Source organism: Haemaphysalis longicornis, unplaced genomic scaffold, assembly GCF_048455015.1.
Source record: "Haemaphysalis longicornis isolate Haplotype H1 unplaced genomic scaffold, Haemaphysalis longicornis Haplotype H1 scaffold_7, whole genome shotgun sequence".
Lineage (NCBI taxonomy): Eukaryota > Metazoa > Arthropoda > Arachnida > Ixodida > Ixodidae > Haemaphysalis > Haemaphysalis longicornis.
The window spans coordinates 138,037,030-138,058,788 of NW_027526422.1; the positions used below are offsets into that span (position 1 = coordinate 138,037,030).

General features: G+C 44.7%; 1 protein-coding gene across 5 annotated transcripts in view; it reads left to right on the plus strand.

Moving 5' to 3' along the window:
• LOC144147059 (uncharacterized) overlaps window positions 1–21,759 on the plus strand; it is a 320,221-nt gene that overhangs the window by 13,405 nt on the left and 285,057 nt on the right. For 3 of the 5 annotated variants that reach the window (XM_077679092.1, XM_077679089.1, XM_077679091.1), the window contains exons 2-3: window positions 12,805–12,911; window positions 16,839–16,961. In XM_077679092.1, coding sequence (XP_077535218.1) covers window positions 12,816–12,911; window positions 16,839–16,961 — 219 coding nt within the window. In that variant the 5' untranslated portion in view covers window positions 12,805–12,815. Of the gene's footprint in view, window positions 1–1,879; window positions 3,763–12,804; window positions 12,912–16,838; window positions 16,962–21,759 lie in introns of those variants that run through there. The other 2 variants (XM_077679088.1, XM_077679093.1) reach the window with 1 other exon arrangement.

Sequence of the window (21,759 nt, forward strand, 5' to 3'; positions counted from 1 at the left end):
CAAACTACCTTGTTCTACTCTTTTGTGTGGACTGTTAGGGGCAACTCCTCTAAATTATACTAGGGCGTCCCTATATAGTAGTCTCATGCGCACGCCATGTCATCTTTCCATTTTGTGGGCAGCTGGTGAAATGAGAGTGCTTTTTTAATCTCCGAATACAAATGTTGCTTTCTGTGCATTTTGAAATTGAGCTTCCCGTTTATTCCGTTCGCTGATGTTTACGGCGTCGGAAAAAAATTGCTGCCTGAGAAGCACTCAGCTCTTACTTGTACGAGTTTGCGCAGGTATGCTCCCTTCAACACAGTGAATAAATATCTTCAAGCGGTCGCTCTTCATGTGAAAAATCAAAACGACTAAAAAGAACCAGTTCCTCCTTAGGTCTATAACATCATCAAGTCTGTTAACAATTTCGCTTCACGCGAAAGAAAATTTGTTTCCAACCTATATGCAGCCGTACGGCTACAAAGGAAAGCTATGCAGCTTTGTCGGAAACTTTGCAGTTGGAGAAAAATTCCTCCTGGTCTGGGATTATACCCCCGAAACACCGCCTATCTAGCGCAGTCACTCCACACACTGAGCTTCGCAGGAGGCTAGCCGTTTGTCGCGCGATAGAGAATCATTGAACAAAGTGAATACAGGTGTGAAGTGAAGAACGAAGCGAAGACAGGTTGTTAGTCGACAGAGTGAGGGAAAATCCCCGATGTGGAGGACGTTTTTGTGAAGGAAAATTTGACATCCACCTAAATGTAGTCGCATGGCTAAAAAGAAAATCTGTACTGCTTTATCGGAAACCTCGCAGTTGAAAGTTAAAGTTTCCGGGAAAGCTGTACAGCTTTCATTTGTGGCCATAGGATCATTTAGGGGGATGTCAAATTTTCCTTCGCAGAAACGTGCTCCACCTTGTCTATTTCCCATAAATATGTCGAGTATCACCTGTCCTTCGTCTCGCGGTGTTGATCAATTAGCTCTCGCGCTACAAGCGGCTAGCCTCCTGGTTAGCTCAGCGGATTCAGCTTCCGGTCCCCACAGCATGCGGATGGGGAATTACGAGCTGCGATAAACGAGCGGTATTTGCAACCGGACGGGCAGCGGGGACGGGGTTTCTGACGAAGAAAATATGCAGTGTAAAAAAGATTGATTGAGGTTCAAGTGCTGTCGCCGTCCACTGCTTTTTTCACCTTCCGGTCAATCCCTGAAAGAGGATTCTATGCCACGTTTATGGAGATTGTTACTTTCGTTGATCGCACTGATAATCTTTTTTGATGCAACGGCTTCTGCTGCTGCCTTATATGCGCTTTTTCATTTCGCCCTTCTGTGTCCGCAGCTACAGCGTGGGCTTCTGATTAATCTGTGAATTGCTACAATTATTCTATTTTAAATGCATAGCATTTTAGTAACTCACAATGTCACGCGGCGTTGGCGTGCGCTGTCGTAGTCCGCATGCGCGTCTTGTAGTCCGCATGCGCCCTGTCGTAGTCCGCAGGCGCGCCTTGTCGTAGTCCGCAGCCAGGAAGAAATAACAGTTTCCGGCGCCCGGTTTCGAACCCATGACGCCGCGGGCGGAACGCAAGGTGCCCGGCGCACAACCGACCGAGCCACGAAACCGACACAGATTTCGATGCACCGAACGCGCCTTATATCCTTCACTCCTTTCTCGTTTGTTTCGAAAGCGCCACAAGTTGTCCCGCGCTTCCAAAAGATGGCGACACGGGTCCCGCGATCAAGAGATACGACTTGCCGGCGCACCCCCTCGGAAATGCTGTGCATTTGATCGTGCCCCTCGCGAGGGGGATGTCTTTTTTCTTGTTACGAGAAGTGTACAAATGTAAAACCGTGGGTGATGTTTTCGGGGCCCACTAAATATGACTCAATGCGCAAAAACGTTTTAAAATACGTATTGACCCGTCACTATGGCTCAGTGCCGAAGGCGTTGTGCTGCTGAGCACGACGTGGCGGGTTCAATTCCCGGCCGCGGCGGCCGCTTTTCTGATGGAGGCGAAAAGCAAAAACGCCCGTGTGTACGAGATTTCGGCGCACGTAAATATCCCCAGGCGGTCAAAATTAATCCGGAGTCCTCCACTAAGGCGTGTCTCATCGCCTGCATTGCGTCGGCGCGTTAAACCCTACAATCAATCAATCAATCAATCAATCAATCAGTCAATCAATCAATCAATCAATCAATCAATCAATCAATCAATCAATCAATCAATCAATCAATCAATCAACCAAATACGTATTCAAAATGCTTTCCAGCCAGACACCTTGTATTGCACTTCCTGTTATTTCCTTCTACCGCGGTTTAAGAGCCTTTTTATTTGACGCTAGATAAAGTCCTTACGGTAGCTCGGAAACAGGTTGTCAAGTTTTGCTTTGTTCGCTTAACCAAGGAAATATCGATATAAAATTGCGTTACTTCTTTATATTTTGAAATCAATAGGGTTGTTTTTTTCTCCAAAATTCGAATAAAGGAAGTTTTGTTCGAATGATATCATCTGTTTTTATTTAATATTCATCCATTCCTTATTTCGTATTAGTCTGTTATAATTGCATTTGTTAAAGACGCTTTCCCTAATTTTTTGACGTTCCGACCATCTTTAGATTGAAACTGTAGAGAATGCTTTCTGAACAGTATGCGTGATCATGTCATCAGCATGAGGGTTTCGGTAATTAAAAGAGTTGCAGTTGACGTTGTCTACTTCCCTTGGTACCTTTTCAAAGGCTTTTGCTGTTCTGTTTCGTTGTACATTACTTATAACTTTGCCTAGTGTTTTTTGTACTCATGAATCATGAAAATGCGAAAATTGTCAGTTACACCTGTCATAACAGTTACCGATAATACCCGATCAGACAAGTTATCTGTCACAACTAGTCCAAAGGGCTCTCGGTTGCTTATTGTGCTGATCCTTACTTTGCAACAATTGACGATAAAAGACGCCAGCTTTCTGCCGCCGCTACCTCGTAAATCTTTTGCTATTATCTCAACGCCACCCTTCATGCTCTTCCCCAGCTCATTCCTCCTTCCTTCAGAATACAATGCTTTATTTGAGTTAAGATTGTGGTTTTTTATCTGAAGCTAGCTTCTCACAGACAATTTGTTTTTGCATGTTTTAAATCGCGTAAGCACGAAATCAAAACTTGTGTGCTTGATAGCGCGTTTAGTGAGGTTGGGAAAAGTTGGTTGGGGTGTTTAGAGGGGTGTGTTTTGTTCTTGCAACAGATTGTTGTCATAACAGGTTGCATATTAGATAGCGCAAGGGCTAGCATAGATGTGCTAGACCATTTTTAAAAATCCAAAATTTCAATGATGACTTCAGAACGCTCCTGGTATGTTTTTCGAGCAATATATCTGAAGCTACTCCGCTAATAAAAACCTCTCTATACTGCTCAGTCAAGTATTTAAAATGTGTTCTCAACTCCGTAACTGTGAATGCAATGTCGTCCCTCTGAAAGAGGGTACTTCTGTATCGCCATGCAGTACTAGCACTGCCACAGTAGGAAGCGCCGAGCGATACGTTTAAAAGAATGCTCAAACCATCAATATCACCAAGGGACATATTGAATCAAGCGGAGCAACGGGACATTTTACCCTTATCGGTTCAGTCAACAGATGTCGCCCGTCGGCGCCGCGCACCTCCCACTCTGCGATAGCTGATACTTCCTTTCTGAATATCACTGAGAGCGGCTGCCACAAACGCGTGCTGCAGGAATTACCGACGTATATCTAAATGGCGTGTTGTGCAGCACTACAAAGCGAGACATAAGGTAAGCGACGGCGGGGATCCCTGTTCTCTCTTTATTGTCATCCGGGCTTACTGCGTAAATTCGTGATGTTGTGGTATCGGTGTGTAATTCTACAAATGCTGGTCTTGGACTTTCTGTGTACCGCACGACAATCGCTTCATAATTTTTTGTTTGTATTCAGGACAACGTACGCTCTTTTTTGGTTGAGCAAAGGCGGCTTACGTTTTTTGCGCCTTGTCCAGAGTGTTTGCCTTTCTGACTATGGGAAAACATTGTTACATCGGAAGCAGTCACCTCGGGGTAGCGTGACTATGTACGCTCTTCAGCGTCACAGTCCAATGATACGATAAGAGGGATGCGTCACGCAGCCCCAAACTGACTTAGCCGCTCGAGTGTACGTATGCAGAGCACTTTAGCAATTGTTAAGAAGTACTTACGTGAAAGTTTTGTTGACCCCCCTTTAATTCGGCAAATCATTTCATTCGACCTGCGCGCGTGGTCTCTACAATTATATACAGGAGTCTGTGGAGCAGAATTCTAAATAATTTGGCCAAATTTTAGCGCGCATCGGTTAATTTGACTTAGCGCCGCAGCGTGAGAGCTCGCCCAGTCCATGCGCACAGAAGAAAAAAGAGAAAAAACACTGCTAAGAGCAACCCTACTGATTGATTGTAGGGTCAGAATCCATTGAAGGACTCTGGTAGCATTTAACGCGCCGACGCAAGGCAGGCGATGAGGCGCGCCATAGTTGAGGGCTCCGGATTCATTTTAACCACCTGGGGATCTTTAACGTGCACTGATATCTCGTACAGACGGGCGTTTTTGCTTTTCGCCTCCACTTGCAACGCTAGTTTTCAGCTGAACAAAAAAAAAAGAAATGCCGCATAGGCCCACCGCATCGTCATCGGCTTCATTCAAAACGTGTAGATCTATAGACTAGGTTGAGCAAGCTGCCGCCCGGTACAAAGTGTCAAGCCACTACCATCAATCCCTCCATCCACGGGGAAAGCGAGGTTGGAGGCGGCTGCAGCGGTGGAAGCCCGTGTGCTTCGTTGCCATTGTCGCCATTGTGCAGTCGTGTCGCAGATACCCCTATCTTCAGCAAGTCTCGTTTTGGCATGTTCGTAATTTTTGCTTGTACCCGCGTGTATCGTCGTTTTTGTAACTTGTATCATCGCAGCCATTAGAGCTATTGTCGGCGCTCAAATTCGCCCGAAAAAACAGACTAAGATTACAAATTTATTTGGCAAATAAAGGTACATCGTTCTGGCTGTGCAACAATCGATATTTCGATAATCGGACAATTCGGCAATTTTTCGCGATCCCACAAGTGTCGAAGTAACAATTTTTTACTTTCTACGTATGTTGACAAACTGCTCAGTAAATTGAGTCAGTTAGTGGACATGCAAGCGTCGTTATTAAAAGCACGTGAAAAGTCCCCATTGTATGATGTGTCTATTGGCAATTTGCCGATAAATTTTGGTGAGGTGCAATTTTATAATCTCATCGGCTAGATCAGTGTTTGTTTAAAGAAGGTCTACACATAAACGAGGAAAATACTATCAATAGAAAAACTCTAAATTAGCTACAATATAAGTAGAGACATTTAAAAGAAAGGGATTGGCAAACAATTACGAGTGGTTGCTACATTAAAAGCCTTGCTCATGGCAGAGTAGACAGAATCATGCTGACTGACACCGACGACTTCTGGGACAACCTGCTTCATGGAACATGAGGTTTGTTGAAATTGAACAAGCGCAAGTAAATTCATGCTAATTGGGAATCAGGAAGCATTTAAATGTAGAGCTAACTCAAGTATTTTAGAGGTGGAACAAAAGAGATAGGCTGGCCCATAGTTAACGACGCCAGTGCCTGTGACTGCCTTCAAAACTGTTAACACACTAGATATGTTTCACCAGCGAAAAAACGAGCCAGAGCAGATAAATTTGCTGAGCACTTAAGTTTACACACAAGGAAATGATTTCCATACGTTATTTATAATGGCAGCAGCAAATCAATCTCGCCCACATAAAATCTTGTGCCCCGCAACTTGACTCTGGTGGACACTATGTTGTCGTCCAGCTTGTCAAAAAACTGCGGTTTTTCACGAAGCGAGAAAGGCCGTAGCGGTCATCACTACCATCGGTAAGTTCATAAAGAGGAGGAAACTGACACGCGAGGCATTGAGCTGCCTACACAACATCCTCAGGTCTAGTGTCTGGTAGATATGCGCGGTTTCCTTCGCGGATGATTTTAAGAATTGAAGCGGTCAAGGTTCATGAATAAACAGCCTAAGCGGAAAAGCAAGGAAATGCCGACAATTGTTCCCATGGACAAGGCTAACTGGCACAAACAGCACTGAGAAAATCTCGCTTATAAGAGAAAAAAAAATTGGCAGACAGTGCTTGTTATTCTGTATTTTAGGGCAGCCAAGGGAAAGTGTTGCGGCGCCAGTGGGACGAACACCTGCGCGTGCGAGAGATGTTACGTTCACATTTTACTTGATGGAATTCCTGAACGCCTCTTATACGCGCGCGCAGGTGTAGGTTCTTGCTCTTAGCTTAGGAGATCCAGAACCAGCTGTTTTGTTCGCAGACATTGGTTACCGATAAAACACACAGTTTTGAAGTTAAGCTGTATATTTTAGGCGCCTAATGTGATCTGAAACACTACGACAATACGACAACAATCTTACTCAGGAAACAATGTTACGGGGAGTGTTGGGGAGAGAGATTTGTTTAGAAGTCGGTTTCATAAATTCCTGTTCTAAAGAGTTCTAGTTTAGGGGAAACACCTCGTTAATTACTGGCTTGAGCACTTGGTGCTCATCTCCTTCTGCGAGAAGCACGACGGGTCATGATGGTGCCAAAGTGAAACGAGCCATCAACAAACAGCCACGCAAACATAAGTGCAATACTTCCGCAGTGTCTGAAAACTACTAGATAATAACAATATTAACTGGTCAATCAATCAATAGTTTATTATCATGCCCTGAAACGCCCGAGGTTCTTTGTGCTGACCCCCGTGAAAAAACAATCAAGGTACGATATGCATACCCCAGAAGTAATCTAACAATAAAACAATATAATGATAATTATAAGTCTTTCTACCCCACTTTACGGGAAATGACTCTTGTCTGATGTCCAACCGTTTCTGAACTGCGCTGCCGGAGTCTATTCTTTGTCTCCTAAAGGTCCTCTTCCGTCGCTCTATAAACGTTTAAGTATTCCCTTCTATTCCGGTCTATTGGTAGCATCAAACGTAATACAAATAGAGATTCCTCACCAGCCCTGGACTCGTTGCTCGAGCTTTAGTCGCAACATTACCAAAAGGTCTCAAGAGAAGGAGCTTCACTTTGCGAACATGACAAAATTGAATTCTGAAAACCTTTATTGGGTTTAGCATTGGAGGAGCGAGGAGCGAGACAGGAGAGGAACAGTGCGACAGTTAGGCGGAGGAAATGGGAAAGGCAGTCACTGGGCCGTGGCTTCAGAAGACTATGGCTTTTCGGCGACATTTGCAGGAAGTGAGCAGACACGCGGGCGATTTTGTGTATATATATTACTCTGTGTAAAAACTGCAACCTTGAGAATTAAATGCCTAAAATATCAGAAATTTTTGTTACCTGTAAAGTAAACCAGTTAACCTCGACCAGGAGAGCCCTAGAATACTTTATTCCCAGAACCCATATTCTGCTGTAGCGGGTCGAACGAAAAAATTCCCTGCCCCTTCTTGTTCTTGAACTTATTCCTTGTATAAGAACATGCTATTTTTTCCCCTAAAATCATCTGAAGCTCGTTGTACATGGGCGCTGCTTTAGTTGTTAACTTTATCACCGGAATTTTATTATACGCAACTATTGAACATGTTAATAATATGAAATGCTCAACCGTACTTCGATTTCGTATTTGTGGGAACTATAATGTTCATTTCTAAAATGTTCATTGTAATGTAATATTCATTGGTAAAAACCACAGGAAACTTTGTGTTTTTAGCAATAACCACATAGACTGATCCACATCGCAATTGCTTCTGTGGATCCGCCTGTAGATCGAAATTACGCCTGGGGTTAAACATTACGGGTCGACATCGCGTGTGCGGGTTATAATTCACTGTACAGTGCCGGTGTCTGGTACGAGGCGTGTATATATTCTGAAAAAAAAAAGATGAATAGTTGGTACAGCTCGGCTACCCGTTTGCCCAAACACAAATGAAAAACGCATTGATCCCTGACGAATTGCCTGATCTTCGATCTCTCTGTATCGCTCAGCGGCAAAGTAAATACAATTAGACCTGTATATAAAGAAGTTACGGCAGACATTCACAGATAAAGAATAGCAGCCTACCATTGTCAATGAAGAAAGTATATGACAGCTGCATCTTACCGGTACTCACTTACGGGGCAGAAACTTGGAGGCTCACTAAGAGGGTCCAACTTAAATTGAGAACGAGTCCGCGGGCAATGGAGCGGACAATGATAGGTGTAACATTACGGGACAAGAAGAAAGCGGAGTGGGTCAGGGAACAAACGCGTGTTAAGGGCATATTAGTAGAGATTAAGAGGGAATGAACGTGGACGGGCCATGTAATGCGATGGCAAGATAACCGTTGCTCATTAAGGGTAACAGAGCGGATCCCTAGAGAAGGCAAGCGTTGCAGGGGGCGGCAGAAAGTTAGGCAGATGAGATCAAAAAGTTTGCGGGGGTAAATTGGTCACAGTTGGCACAGGACCGGGGTAATTGGGGAATAATGGGAGAGGCCTTTGCCTGCATTGGGCGTAGATAGGCTGGTGGTAATTATGATGATGATGATAACGAAGTTGACGAAACTTCGCAATTGTTTGCTACATGCACGTTTACGTTACGTGAAGGTTTCGGGTTAATGCTCTCGTGAAGGAAACAGAAACGGAACTAAAATGCTAGACATGAGTGAGGGTGAACTCCCTTTAAAGGATTTATTTCAGAGCGGTAAACTGCGTGATTTGCGCATGATGCTTTCGCACGAACTTAGTTACTACACGGCACTCTGAAGAACCATGTTTGATTGCTTGATTGGTTTAGGTTGTTTAACGCACCGACACAACGCAGGCGATGAGGCGCGCGGTAGTGGAGGGCTCCAGATTAATTTTGTCCACCTGGGGATATTTAACGTGCGCCTAAATCTCGTACACACGGGAGTTTTTGCTTTTTGCCCCCATCTCTGAAAACCAAGGTTACTTACCCTGAATTCACTACGTAACTTCAGTATCGCTTTAGCGTTTCGACTCTTTTCGGTATCTTAATCCGTTCAAAGGGCCAAGCTTATACTGAAAGGGTGTCTTTACGGGAACGTGATGCTCTTTGCCACCTTCAAAATTGTTGAGACGGTGCTGAGGGGGGGGGGGGAGACGGTGAGGAGGGGGGGAGGGAGCCTGAAGTCCAGAAGCTTTTTCCCTCAGTCAAAGAGAGAAATGTGAAGAAGTAGATGGCCTGAATAAAAAGAGTTGTAGATGTGGTGTGTCATTAATGATATGAAATAAACGGTGGTTGGTGAGAGTCTCTCTCTTGCAATCAAGAATACACCTGAACAGTATTTTGCTAGCGCAGCGTAACTGGAGTAAAAACAATTTTTCTGAGTTTTTTGTATTGTTCGTAGTTTACGGACTGTACTCAGGCTTTCTATAAAAACAAACCCCTTTTTGGTTGCAAAGTGGTTAAAAGCTTAAATATCTTCATGCAAACTAAGTCAAATCAAAGTCCACAATGCGTCATCCTAAATTCTAAAATTCGAACTCCAAAAGTCCGAAGCCGAAGACCACTTCACCACAGCGAAAGTCCAAAGCGAACGCCCGCGATGAACACATAGAAAATATCGTAAAAGTTGTATAAGGCGAAAGGAAAAAGATGAAAATGCTTAGTACTACATTCAACACCAAGCTATCATTCGAGAAGATCGACAAACAACCACATTCCGATAGTGTTTGAACCGTCATTCAGCTAAACAAAAGTAACGATTCTTAATCACAACTAAAAAGGGCATAATTTCAACGGTGATGTACGTCCCTAACAAACTTCAGGAGTGACAATGTCATGACTATCGCAGATATCGGAAAGGCATTCTTCAAATGGCAATCCATGAGGAATATATGGATGTCATTCGGGTAGTAGAGTGGAAATACGACGATGAATGCAAAATAATTAAGGAGACTAACACATGAAGAACGGCAAGGGCCACTTTCGGAATAACACTGAGCACGTCCCAACGAGCATGCCACCATCAAACGCCACCTGAAGGCAATGAAAAGCTTATTTTCTGACGAGGTAAACAAACTACAAAAAGCTGCTGACGTGGACGACGTTCTGCTGGATGCATCAAAACCATATTCGACGACCACAAAAATGAATGAATACACGAGTATGCGCAATTAAAAAGGAAAACTGCCATGCTCGGGGTGGTGTAGAAAAATTCGCCGGACCTGGTATTTTTCTCAGTCCAAAAATGGGCGTCACCAAGACACAACAGTCGTTACACAAAAAGAGCTATCCTTGATGCTACGGCGAGAATACCAGACCAGCTTGGATTTTCATCGCTATTCGCCATAAGAACGACAATGATATTTTAAGGCTACGGCACTTAGCAAAATCCAGGGAGGGTCATCTACCTTTATAGGAAACGGGAAATGGTATATGTCTCATGCAAGACATGCAGACTAACGCTTTTAGAAGTAACACTCTATAACGGTAGAGTAGGCGAGAACAGGAGGCTACGGGAACAATTCGAGACGAGGGCTCTACATATCGTTGCCTGTGCAAGTCCTCAAGCTTAGGGGTTGGCGGTGTACACCATCTTCGCTTACAACCACGGCTCATGAAAAGCCAAACTACTGACAGCAAAAATTAGAGTGCCTGCCATGGAGACCCCGACGTAAATCAGGCCAGAGCATGTCCGGCTTGGTTGCAGCTAGGTTGGGTCAGACTTAAACATGCACTACAGCTGAGGGATCGAGCAAACTTCCTATTAGACTGACTCTATGATACTTCATGAGTGGATAAAATTAAATAGTAAGAAACAACCACATGTTCGGAATCGGGTGTCAAAAATGAGAAAAAAGAAAAACCCCGACTGCTGTTAGTTGTAAAGAACAGGCAGAGATTTTGGTTTAAGAGATCACGGCACTTAGCTTGATCGCATCAGAGCTGTAGTAGAGATGTGGAGGGTAGATGGGTGAGCATTACACAACCCAAGAAATAGTATACTTAACATTGCTTCACAAAGGGAAGAAAGTGCCCAATACAATAAATGCAAAGTACCCATTCATGGCATTCCTTCACTCATCTAGTCATGCAGATATAACGATAAAATTCTGTTGACCGGCTACTTCGCGTTATTGTTTGTGCTTTCCGATTCAAAAATAATCTCAAAAGAAATAACGAAAGCGGGCTGTAAAGTCAACCCACATCTGGAACTTGACAGGTTTATAAGTCACAGGCCACAACACATGAAGCACGCCCTCTATAGTTAAGTGAATCCATAGATAATCGGGTTCGCAGTCGATGAATACCCTACTACCATTTTGCACCCAATGTTTTCAAGCGAAAGCTCTATTATGCTACATGTTTCAAGGTCTCGCATCACGTCGCAAGTGTAGTTCACCTTCCGTCACGGAAGCGGCGCCTTGCTTATGGCTTTGCTCACTCGTAGATTTTCTGCTGCCGTACCACGTGACTAGGCGAGGGTAAAATAACTGATTTGTCTTGTCTGCGGTTGATCGCTCAGTCTCACCATCGATTAATCCGGCGGCTAAGCTGTGTGCCGTGCCCTTGATGGCCAGAAAAAGGACAAATTCAATCAAGAAGTACTTATAGCTATGCAGCCGGCAGCGCAATCTGTAGCAAAGGCCATGTATCACAAAAAGCTCTATGCGGAGTCTTTGCGTTATCATGGGATTACTAGGCTGAAGCTTTAGACCAAACACATTTTTTTATTTTTCATTAACTGAAGCATCAGCCACTTAAGAACGCCGACGCCAAATTTTCACATAAAAGGGAACCTGATGCTTTCGCCGCTAATGAAGGCCTTTCTGTCCGCTCTTAGTTCTTGCTCAGCGATCTGTTTGCAAAAATGTGATGAATTACAAAGATGTTGTTGCAAAACTACTGCGCCTGCTTATGAAGGACGCAATTTTTTATTATGAATCTGTGTGGTGGCACTCTGTTCACCCAACAAAAAAGTGAAATGCGATCTCTACCAAGAAAAGTTTTTTTTTGTGATTTTAGTTTAATCTTGCCCAAGACAACAACCACTTCGCTTTCTTTATCTTAAGTTTCCAACGTCAATCCTTCAATCCTACTGTAGATATTAGATATAGCTGTACGGCAAGCTGCGAAATCGGGTGACTGCGAGAATTGGCAGACTCACTGAAGAAAGGAAGGAGTGTGCCCCGTTTTTATCTCTGCAGAGAAAAGTACGTATTTATAAAGGTGTCGCTACTGAAAGTTTGGAATTTTACAGGTGCCGAGTAGATTATGCGTTTACTGGCTTTCACATAACCGACATGCTCGTGGTCTGAGAGGTAGTGTATGCGCGATATCGTATTTTAGCGTGATCACGTGAATTGTGCCCCTCGCGTGAACTCAAAATCATGGCGGCAGCGGTGTACTATGAACTTCTGCACTTGCGTATTTACAGTATTTTAATTATTCTACTCTATTTAAATACGCGGGCTGGCATGAAAAATACAGGTGGAATTGTTGGTCAATACGTTTTGGGATTTCTGCCGCGTGTTTCCTAGGTTCAACGTAAGACAGCCATTATGTTTAGCCGACGATGCACCAAGCCACGTGAAGTTCACTGCACGCCTACTACAGTTATTGGTGTGATTCCTTCGAGGTTAGAGCTGGACATTTCTTCCAAAGCGCTGAAGTTTTGTGTGAAAGCGATGGCAAATACACTTCTGAGCGAATGTGTTGCTGTGTTGACTCGTAGAACCTCTTTTTGACATGACAAGGACGCAAATATTATGCTTAAAGAGAGTTTAATTGCTTCAGTAACAAAGTAGTAAACACAGGTTTCTTTTGCTATTAGGTACAGCTACCATGGATGAAGAATGTCTAGCAAGGGGCATCTACACATTTGAGGAGGGTGATGCTGTGGTCATCGCATCAACAGCAGCCTACTACAAGTTTTTTCAGGTGGGTTCCCCCTCCGCTGACTCTGAAGCAGCAAAAGCAAGCGAAAATGTATGTTTTTGCGTGAAGCTTGCCACTGTCTTGGATGCGGACCACTCTTTATACGGGTTGTATTTGAGATGTTTTCGCTTACAGTTTTTCGCTGAACCAGCTGGTGTCCGAACAAGGCAGAATTTGCCCATCCACTGATTCTATCTCTAATGCATTCTTGAACCGATATGCTGCCTTGATTTCAAAATATTTACTTATAATCTTTAGAGTGTCTCTAGATACCTCGATTACTTCTGATGACTGGCGCAGGGCAAGAATACTTCCAGTACTAAAATTTGGCTCTAAATTTGAAGCAAGCAACTACAGACCTGTTTCACTAAAAAGCACATGTTGTAAGGTGATGGAACGCATAATTATCGGTCTATTATCAGTCATATAGAAAGGAATAATTTAATTTTTAACCAACAACACGGATTTCGATCTGGGTTGTCAACACTAACACAGCTGGCCGAAATAACTAATGACCTAGCCAACGCCACTATTAGCAACAGTCAGGTTGATGCCATATTCTTGGACTTTTCAAATGCGTTTGACTTGGTCCAACTTGAAGATTTATTCACAAAACTACTGGCTTTTGGTATTGACGACACCTTACTCTTGTGGATTTCTAGCATCCTACAGAAGAGAACACACTGTGTAGCCGTAAACACACATACGTACGAAAGCCTCAATGTGTACTCGAGAGTACCGCCGTGTTCAGTCCTTGCGCCTCTACTATTTCTTATTTATATCAATGATATCCAATTTTATCCAGTCACCAATCCAGATGCGCCGTTTCGGAGATGGTTATGTTGTGTATGCAGTCGTATGACAATCAGAGGACAAAATCGGACTGAACAACTCACTAAAATAATAACTGTTGGTGCCAGAAATGGGGTATCAGACTGAACGCATCTAAAACCGAATGCCTCGCATTCACTAATAAGAAGCATACACTTAATTGTTTGTACCCTTTAGAAAATATTCAACTCCCTAAAAGTCATCAGGTGAAATACCTTGGCGTCACGCTTTCAGAAAACTTAACTTGGGAACCCCATATTGACACCGTCTGCAAAAGAAAAAGCGGTAGGGAAACTATCCTTTCTTAGAAGAGGGTTGCGAAATGCTCCGACCCATATCAAACTAAACGCATACAAGACTGTTATTCACCCTGCCTTAGAATATGCCGACATAATACGGAGTCCCCACCAACAGCACTTAATAGACAAAATTTAACGAATGAAGAACTTAGCGGTACCGTTCATCTACTTTAATTTTTCGCGGCATTCAAGTATCGCCAACCTAATTATTAGAGCAAATCTTCATCTACTTTCCAAACGAAGAATAATTTCTAGGTTAAAGTTCTTATACTTACTCTGTCACGGTCATTTAAGATACCACGCACTCTGTACTTACAGGACCCATTTAAACACTCATTTAGAAAAAACCATACTGTAAGGTCCACTTATGAGATTACCGGCCAGGCACCCGGGCTGCGCGTGAGAACCCGCCACCCTGTCTGGTGGCGCAGCACTGTAGACTCTACGCAGCAGCCGTCGCCAATTCCTCACGGCGCGCACGGGAGACGGATTGTCCGGCCCACCGCATACCACAGGGATAATCCCCCATTGAGAAAGCAGACGGCGGCGCCGGATTCCGGGAACCGTCGCCGTGACTCGCGGAGGTGGTGGGATTACCGGTGTCGAAGCGGGCGCCGCGCAGGACCCCATTGTTAACGCGCCTCGGCCGGCACAGTGCACTGTCGCCGTCTTTCGCTCTCACCCCGCGGGGTCGCACGCACCTGCTTGTCTGTGAGCGTGCCGTTGACCCAAAGATGGCGGCGCCTCATTGAATATTCCGTGGCGTGCTGAGTGACAGCTGTCTACGTGAATTCGGGCACTCCCTTACGCGTGTACGAAACCTACAGGGGCGTTCCCGAGAGAGGGTGATCTCGAGGTTTTATAAGGCCGAACTTGGCCGTTGGAAATCGTTCTTGTCTGAGCGCCGACCTGGGTGGTTCCCGGCGGGACAAGGATTCTCGACCGTTAAAGCTGGGTTGGGATTTGTGAGCCCCCTAGGCTAGAGGTTAAGATCCCGTCGGAGGTTAAGGGTACAGAGCCATACCGGGCAACTGGACGGATCTTGCGGCGATACAGAGTCTTGGCCGTCGTTTCTCGAGCGGTTTGTGTACGCTCTGAGAATAGGAGAGTTAGACGAAGTTGAGGAGCTCGAGTGATTTGTCCGCACTCGGAGCTAGCGTCCAGCTGAAGTTTGAAGTTTTTCTTTTGCTACTCATGTACCCAGTTTTCCTACTGTAAATAGCTGTATATAAACTCTTCGTTTCACTTATTCAACTACAACGCCTCCAGTTCGTCAATTCGACCGCCATCTCCAAGAACTTCAACACCATCGCCCTGCCAGCCTCCTACCAAATCAACCGGAACCCGGGCGATTGGGTTCCTGATCGGGGAAACCATCTTTACTCATACCAAAGTCGTTTTTCAGCCTGCTGGTCATGTCAATACACATAAGTATTCTTTATTCCCAATGGCCATTTGTTTTTGGAATAAGTTGCCGGTCAATGCTGGGAATCGTTCCAAGCTAGAATCCTTTGTGAACTGTCTAGCAGAGATTACTTTTTTCTAAAAATGTTTGCGTGTGAATCACGAAGTATCCTGTGTGTATCAATACTTTTTTTTCTTTTGTTTTTGTGGAGCGTTATTGTATTTTATGTTACCTATGTATCCACTCCTGCAAGGGTCTGGTTAGGGCCTGCAGTATGTACAAATAAATAAATAAATAAAACTGTAGCCCCAGAGCGTTTTGTGTAGTTTAACTAATGTGTACTTTTTCAGTGGGTGCCGCCATAAAAACTGTACTGTTATTACAGAAGAGACCGTAAAGCGAAGCTATCCGTAATCGTATCTTGTTTGGTTTTTACAACTTAAATATTTTTACAGCAGATTGTGTTTAGGAGAACAACCTTGAGGGGCTTTACAGAGTGCTCCACTGCACTCCGTTACATATTTTTTGACAACCGTATGTGCCCCTAAAGGGAGGAACCTGTAGTGCAGAGCTGCTCGTGCGCACAACTTCAAGCTCCTGTAAGAAAAAGCTACATTTGATATAGCAATCTAATGCAGAGGCACGCTGTAAAGAAAACCGGTCACGTGACCGCTATTCCACGCTTAGCCCTACCAGACACAGGTTTGGAGGTCACCTGATTTCTTTTTTGCTTCAAGTGCTGATCCTTCACAGCTGGATCGCTTGTGTTACGCTTGATCTAGAATGATAGCTTAATAAAAAAATCTGGCTTCTCTGAAGGCAGTCCCGAATAATTTCAGGACTGCTGATGTGTGCAGTACAGATGGTTGGCCAAAAGATGATGACAGCTGGCGGGTTAGGGGCAAAAGTACGAATCAAGGCACTCGCGCGAGGACAGAAATGTGGCTTAATGGTCAGACAAATTATAAGTGTGTGTCATCAGAAAGACATCTTTATTCTGATGACCATTACACCAATTTTATTGAAAACTGCAATCAAATAGGATTTAAAAACGACAACGTGTAATGTAGAGGGAACTCCTTACTCACTTTCAAGCAACTTTTCAATGACGTCAAATAAACTTGTTTGTGCACTTAGCGGCCACCAACTACGGCACCACAAAGATACATGACTAAGCGAGTGAACTGGGGCCACTATTGTACTTTAAACGTATGACTTGAAATCGAACGTTCAGTTTCACAATGATGAAAAGTTTTAACGCTGGCCTATAAGGCATCACGCCCGGCCACAATATGTCACTGGTTCTTTTCATACTCCGCTCTTGAAATATTGTTACGTGATGGCAGAAGAGGTGATGCGAGTCATGATTAAGAATGATGAGCGATCTCTTTACAGAATGTACAAGGTGACCAAGGGTCTTACAAGGTCAGGCAACGTGCCCAATCCAGCGCACCCGATGCCGCAGATGCTGATGCGACAGACATCGTGCCACTGCCGTCTCCCTGGCCTTCTGATCCGGTAACAACATTTATTCCGTTTTTTCTGCCAAAAACGTCTTCAGAGGCTAGACGTGAGCTGACTGAAGTACCAAAGGCTAATTTTATCAAACTCATCAGAGTTGCAAATATTATCTTCCTGGAGCCTTTAAAAGAACCCTGAAGTCAAATAGGAAGTTGGGCTCAGACGAAAGTTCAACTGCCGCGAGTCCCTTTCAGCGTTTATTCTGCGACGAAAGACGCTTTAAATCTGAGAAATTTAGAGATTGAAAGTCACATTTTATTCCTCGCGCCATTTCATCACGTTTTACGTGATGTCATTGGTTGCCGGAAGCGAGTGAGGCAGCGGTGTGATCTAGCAGGAAAACTAAAACCTACCGAGCTAAACATCGCGGCCAGAGGAGGACTCGCGCACTGGGCGCATACGACAAAACAACTTACCCACCCCACACTTCTGTTAGCTGCCACTCTTTGTGTGTCAATTTTGGTGCCTTACGGGACGAGGGATGGTGGTTAAACTATGTGAATGTGCCACGCGGCCTTTTCTTTACCTACAAAAGGCCCAGCGGATAGCGCAACCACCGCGAGAACGATTACAGGGGTGCAATTTTGATTTGCGTTATCTCTATGGATAGCACCGGTTTAGTCGCTTCGATGGACTCTGCTCGAAAGTCTCGCGCCACCTGTTTGTTTAACTTTAAACAGCGTGCAACGCTAAATTTTTTTCTATCGCGGTATGGTGGTAACGCACATGGCGCCATCAGTTGTATGTTTTGAGAAGCGAGTTGCGTATTAGCCCATCTGCCAGACGTGTGCTTAGAGCTTTCAGGAGCACCCTAAGAAGGACTAACAAACGCCATGGTGCCAGTATGGAATGAAAAATGTGCATAACATAATGCAAATACTCTCGTTTTATCTAAGCACACACCGTAGTGGAACCATAGCAGCACACAACGCCCTTAATCAAAAGACCCGGTTTGAAGAAAGCATTTGATTCAACTTGAAGACAACCAGAAATGGTTTCGAACAAACCACACTGACCCGGCACGTGCTTTGATGCAGAAGCGAGAAATTAACACGTGATCTCTTCCCCTGTTCGCCGTAAGGGTAACACTCGCTTTCCTCGATTTATGGTGGCGTACAAGTCACTTCACTCCGGTGCAAGCTGGCAAGAGTTTTCAAAAAGTCGTGCACACTGTACAAACACGGTGTGGGGTTCAATCGTTCCCAGTGATAATTCCAACTTGGTAAGCACAGTTCATTCTCAAGGGAACTTCGAGGAATTTCATGAGCAAAGTGAACGAGACCACGACACGCACACAGCTTTGGCTGCCGGCCTGGGTGCAAAACTTTCTTCGGGGAGACAGAGCTACGTGATGGAGCACAAAACTAGTTCTATCAGATGCAAGTTACTGTCCACAGAAGAGCGTAACCATGAAAGGCAGGCGCGCTACTTGCGGCCATGATGTAAACGAGGAGGTGACATGTGACTTCGCAGGACCTGCTATAAACATCGCAACCGCCACCGGCGCCACAGCTTGGCAGCTTGCGAATGTCGGCTCAAGCTGCCAAGCTGCGTGATAGGGTGAGTGATAGGGTGGGACGAGAGGTGGCATTTAGCAGGAGATTGCGAGGGGCCGCAAATGTGCCGTCCTAAGTAATAAGAACGGGCATTGGTTAATATCACAGAATATTTGTCTTACTGGCTTTATGACAGCCATTACCCGACTACAGGATGCTATTTCTATTAGGGAGAACTACTTTAAACGCCCACCAATGCAGCCAGTCGCTTTCCTGTAGAAGAAATTTTTGTAGCTTCATGAGACCGTGTTTCAATTATTCTTAGCGGCACCTGTACATTTAGAGGTAGGCGGAGTGAATAGAGCGATTAGATTAGGGTATGCAAAGTGGAAGTTCTTCCCGTTTGGATGGCCAAAATCGAAGAAAAGGAAGGTTGGGAGTCAAAACTGTAAATTTCCGTGATTTTTGGGAACGAGACAAAGGGACCGGGAGGTGGGGAAACCGAGTAGCCTGTAGAGAGAGGGCCCGGGTTCGCTAGTAAGAAGTTGTCGGTTAATCGGATCTGGAAAGCGTTAGAGATAGGACTTCAGAGCAGGTGATGTTGGGTGAATATCTTGAGTGGGCAGGGCCACAGTTTAGTCTAAGAAGCTTCTGCAGGCAGCTCGAAAGTCTGTGATGGTAATCACACCCTGCCACACCGATTTCCCTAGCAGTGACATGCTGATGACTTCTTTATTGATGTAGAAGGGATGAAGGTGTATATTGCGAGAACTGCGACAAGCTTGTCGTGACCATTTGGGTTGTTACAAGCGTCACTATAGGAGATCTTCCTACGCTAACTAATGGTGAAATAGGCTCAGTACGCGCTTCTCAACGGCCAGAGTGTATTCCAGGGCGCGTTTTTTAACGGGGCAAACAGTATTGGAATACTCATCTATTGTTTAAGGAAGTTGTGACATGCAATACACTTTTTACACGAGCTGGTGAGGGTTTCTTCTATGGTTAAGACTGCGCAAGTTGGGATAAGGTGCAGATATTTCAATGTGTTTCCTTCGAAGCGAATGTGTACAAGGGGTAAGGCAGTACACTGCACAGCAGTAAGAAGCACAGTCACTAAATAATAGCCAGTTATTACAGTTATCATTAGAATTTTTACCAACATACAGTCTTTGTAAAAATTTTGTAGGTCACAGCAACTGTTGCCGTAGCCGGGGCCAGCACCAGCATTGACGCTGCCGTTACCTTTCCCGCTGCTTGTGCGGCTAAATAGAACGAGGCGATCTTTTGATAATGCCCTCGTAGTGTGGCCAGCAGGCCATGTGCGCGTGCGACCGGTTTCTCAGCGCTCGCACTTCGCGTTAGGAGTGACCATTTAGCCATCAGGTTTAATTTGCTACCGTGCTTTCTTATGCAATTCCGCTTGCTGTCCAAGATTTTTGTGCTTTCCTCAGTCATGCCGGGAAGGTTTTTTTTGCCAAGCCGACGTTGTACTTTTTTGCAGTTTTTTACAGAATAAATTGACTTCCACAAGATACACCTTAATGTTTTTTAGAAAGCCACACATTCGAGACACATGACGAACCAAACAAAATAACTCGTGTCCATGCGTGTTTACGAAGGGAGGAGTGGTATGTTAGCTGAGCTACTGTCTGCCAAATGAGTCTGCCTTGCCTCAATCACGTAATTAAAATACCCCAGGAAGTCCAGTGGCATGAATACCAGAAAATGCAATCGCATGGTTACAGCGATTATGCAAGCCACTTTGCGAAAGTGAAACCAAACATTATCCATCATTACTTTAGTGGTCATTTAAATGAGTTGAGCAGTGGGAGTTTTTGCCTTTTGTCATTTTGGCCTGTTAACCACTGGCATATGATCAGCGGCATACTTAAGCTAATAAATAGCTCTCACAATGTTTTGCAATGATCGACTTTTCCAGGCCAGCGTTGCAAATTAAAGCGCAATTCAACCCACACATCACAAATATGATTTCGACCATATTTCGGTTATAACAAAGAATAGCGGTGGTCTAACTTCCGCGTTTGTTACATGTGGAATACACTGTTTTTTGCAGTACAAAATTAATGCCTTTACACTATGTGAAGGAGGATGACCTGCAAAGCTGGACGAAATGCATGGAGTGCACGAAACAAAACATGTTTACCATAATTTTCGATGGAGCATATTTCCAAGCCAATTAGACGAATGAAACTTTTACGGATCCAAGCTTTGTTCTTGCAGATAAACATGGAACTGCCTGTGTCACTCCCTCGTCGTAAGCATCTTACTGTTTGTGTAATGCCGGGTTCAGACTGTCGTCGCAACTGTTGTAGTAACTTTAAAGAATTACGTCATCTCACGTCTCAGCCAACCGAACTGCGTGACACGGCATTTTTTACGTCCATAAATGGCAAAACGGGTTTTGCGTCGGTAATCTGAATATAATCTAACACACAAACCCAATCCGCTTTACCACTAAGGACTCCGGACAGGTCCCATTTGGCCGGTTAGCGTCCGCGTTTAAATCTCGCACCACCACAAGGGACATGCCAACCTACAGAACGGGCATGAAACCTGTGGCTACGTGGGCACGCCTCCCACCTCCCTCCCCCTATTCTCCACGACAAACCTGCGCACGCATAAACCGGCCACCGGTCATGAGCGCGTGCTTAGAAGTGACATACGCTGTCGAAATTATCCCCTGAAAGCCCTCTGAAAAAGCGATAATGGCTCACGCCGGCGTTCCAAGCGGGCAATTTGCTGTTGGCCGGGTAGGGATTCGCCGTACACCACGAGTTAAACTTGAGGCGGTAACGGCTGTGTCAGTCGCTTTCCGTTGTGTTTGCGCCCATTCACGCTTGTGTTCGGGCCAACGCTTCGATTCTCGCGTACAAACATGTGGCTGTACGTTTTATTTCCCCCTAGTATGCGTCTCACTGTTTGTGTAAGATGTCTGTGTAACACATCAACCCACACCCGAACCGCTTGATGGAGAAGGACAGGCGACTAATCGCATACACCCATGTAATTTCCATATCTTAATGCCAGCACAACCGGAATTCCATCGGTGGCAGCGTGACCCCTGAAGCCTAAGAGGGCTCAACTGGTTCAGGTCGACGGCAAGGTCACTTGAGATGCAATAGATGCGTGGGTTCCTAAACAACGGAAGATCTAAACCATCAACCCAGCGGATGTTTAGCCCTGCATTAAAAATTGCGCCGCATGCGAGCCTTTGTTATAAATTGGCAGCAACTCATCTATACATTTTTGAATTTGCACGAAGTGTACTAGCGTGTTTA